General features: G+C 36.9%; 1 protein-coding gene across 1 annotated transcript in view; it reads left to right on the top strand.

Moving 5' to 3' along the window:
• Positions 1-350: 350 nt before the first annotated feature.
• Positions 351-2,540, top strand: part of LOC104525334 (periodic tryptophan protein 2 homolog) — a gene marked incomplete at its 5' end in the record, with an annotated part of 17,314 nt that continues 15,124 nt past the window's right edge. The window contains 3 exons of the mRNA XM_010168455.2: positions 351-536; positions 946-1,081; positions 1,603-1,823. Coding sequence (XP_010166757.2) covers positions 351-536; positions 946-1,081; positions 1,603-1,823 — 543 coding nt within the window. The remainder of the gene's footprint in view (positions 537-945; positions 1,082-1,602; positions 1,824-2,540) is intronic.

Below are 2,540 nucleotides of genomic sequence, written 5' to 3'. Positions count from 1 at the left end.
AATCCCCTCATCCAGATCATTGATAAAGATGGCCAGTATATGGAGGTGAAGATAAGTTTAAATAGAATATCCTATTTTGAATACTTGAAATTTTCCTTTCTTTGTGAGAATTAGAGAATAAATATTTCATTATTTAACTTAGATGATTTTTACTTAAGGTTTTCTGCCTTATAATGCATAAGGTATACCTGCATTCAAGAAGTTGGGTGATATTATCAAACTGGAAATACCTTTCTGCTTTTAATTCAAAAGTATTCCGTATTTATCCCTTCAGTAACACTGGAACCTTTTTAACATTGCTTTGTTTCATTGTATTGCAGTCTGTACTGAACAGTTGTTTGCTTTAACAGCTTTGTGTGGAATTATGGTTTTTTTTCCCACCCATATGACAGGAAATTTGTGATTACAAAAGACAATGTTGCTCTTATGTACCATGCTCCTGGGAGGAAACGAGAATTTAATGCATTTGTTCTGGACAAAACTTACTACGGTCCATATGATGAAACAACTTGTATCGACTGGACTGATGATTCCAAGTGAGTCGTTAAACTAAAGCACTGTCTACCTGCTCATGTTAGTTTTGCATGCATGTCACAGTCCATTTTCTTTGCTCTGAAGAACTGTAATAAGTTTAAAAAAAAAATCTTTTTGGCTGTTCCATTTCTCATTCTATCTTGAATTAAAAAAAATACTGTAATTAGACAGCCTAGAAAGTATCAGCAGTGCATGTTTGCTTGATAATGCCTGGTTATCCATAAAGGGAACATATTTTAGGAATGTAATCCCATCTACCTTTGCTAGAGTTGCCAACCTCAGTTTACAACTCTGTTGTGTATAAAATTACTTTTAAAGTGGTGTCTGGTGTCTTCCCATTCAGAACCTTCTCCACCCAGTGTAGGGTTTTGGAAACCAGTGTTCTAATTGAAATTTTGTTTTCTTTTGCAGGTGTTTTGCAGTAGGGAGCAAGGACATGTCTACCTGGGTGTTTGGAGCAGAACGATGGGCTAACTTGATCTATTACTCACTTGGAGGGCATAAAGATATAATAATAGCCTGCTTTTTTGAAGAGAACAGTCTAGATGTATGTATAATCACACAGCATTCTTGAATTTTAATATTAAAATAATTGCAGCAGAATCTTATTTGTAGGTAAGGATGCTGAGTACTTTCATAATATCTCAGGACTTAGAAAATACGTAAGTAATATGTCTTTCAACTCCTCTGCTGTGATCAGGAGTTTACAATTCTGTGAATGTTTGAAGAAGTAAACTTGAGAAGGAGAGTAAGTTATTTAAAATTTCTCCTCCAAAAGGTTCAAACTTTGCATATGAAAAGATTAATTAGCTGTAATGACAACTGGTAATCAAATTGCCTTTGGTCTTTTCAAATATTATCTGAGGGCAGGTCAAGTGAATCACGAGTTCTCAAGATAAGTGAATTTTCCAGATGAAAGAACCTTGAATTCTAGAGGACTAAGTAATATATTAATGATAAGAGTGCAGATTTGCTAACCCTTCTGCAATTCTGTATTCTTAGTAAGACAGCAGAACACCAAACATAGGTATGACACTAGAATCGTACATTTGTGTGTTTGCATTCTAGCTGTACACAATTAGCCAGGATGCAGCTCTCTGTGTGTGGCAGTGTGATACGGAGCTCGATGGCTTGAAGCCCATGCCCCCTAAAGATGCAGCTAAGGAAGAGAATGCAGAAGAAAATGATGAAGAGTTTCTTGAAGAGCCGAAGGGTGAAGAAATTCATGGAAAAGCCAATCCAAATGAGCAAGAGACTAGAAATAAGGTTAAATATTCACGTGTTGCCAAGTAAGTGATTTTCAGTTTTCCAAAGCCAGAGTTATTGTTTGGATTTACCATATTGGGCTTTTTTCACCCTTTTTCAGTCATTTGGAGCAGTATAAAACTGCCCAGGATTTAGTAATTTACTATAAATTCCATTTTAAATCATGTCAGTTGCTTTACTTCGACTATATGAAGGGTGATACCCTTCACCTTCAGAATAACAAGTCAGTATAATTTTAATAAGAAATTCTGACTTACAGTGCATGTTTTAGTGTTTGAAACTCAAAAACTGTAATGAAATCTTCAGTCTAGTATCCTCTGGCTATGCCTATAGGGTTTGAGTTTTTGGAAGAAGGGATTGGTTAACTTCAAGAGGAGACAGCAGTGTTTGACAAAGATAGCTCATCAGCCTTTTCAGTAAACTACATGGAGATGCCTTCCTGAAGGATCTCCCTATCTGTTCACATCGAAGGAGATGTGGCTTACAAAGAATAATCCAATTTTAAGATATTTGCAGCATTTAGCTTTGCTTGAAGGAGAGTAACGCTGACAGTCAGTCTCTTGTCAGTGGGGTGAGAGAGAGATGGGATGCATGTTGGGGCCAGCTGGGAACACCTGACATCAGGCCTCTGTTGTCAGTCTCTCTGACTGTGAAGGAAGTAAAAAGAAAGTACCCTTACCCCAACCCAGGCTGGAATTACCCTCAGGGAACTTCACTTCCAAACTGAAGGAATTTGGAGA

This window comes from Antrostomus carolinensis, unplaced genomic scaffold, assembly GCF_000700745.2.
Source record: "Antrostomus carolinensis isolate BGI_N321 unplaced genomic scaffold, ASM70074v2 scaffold10255, whole genome shotgun sequence".
NCBI classification, from domain to species: Eukaryota; Metazoa; Chordata; class Aves; order Caprimulgiformes; family Caprimulgidae; genus Antrostomus; species Antrostomus carolinensis.
The sequence above is the reverse complement of the archived record's forward strand: the minus strand, read 5'-3'. Positions and strand labels throughout refer to the sequence as shown.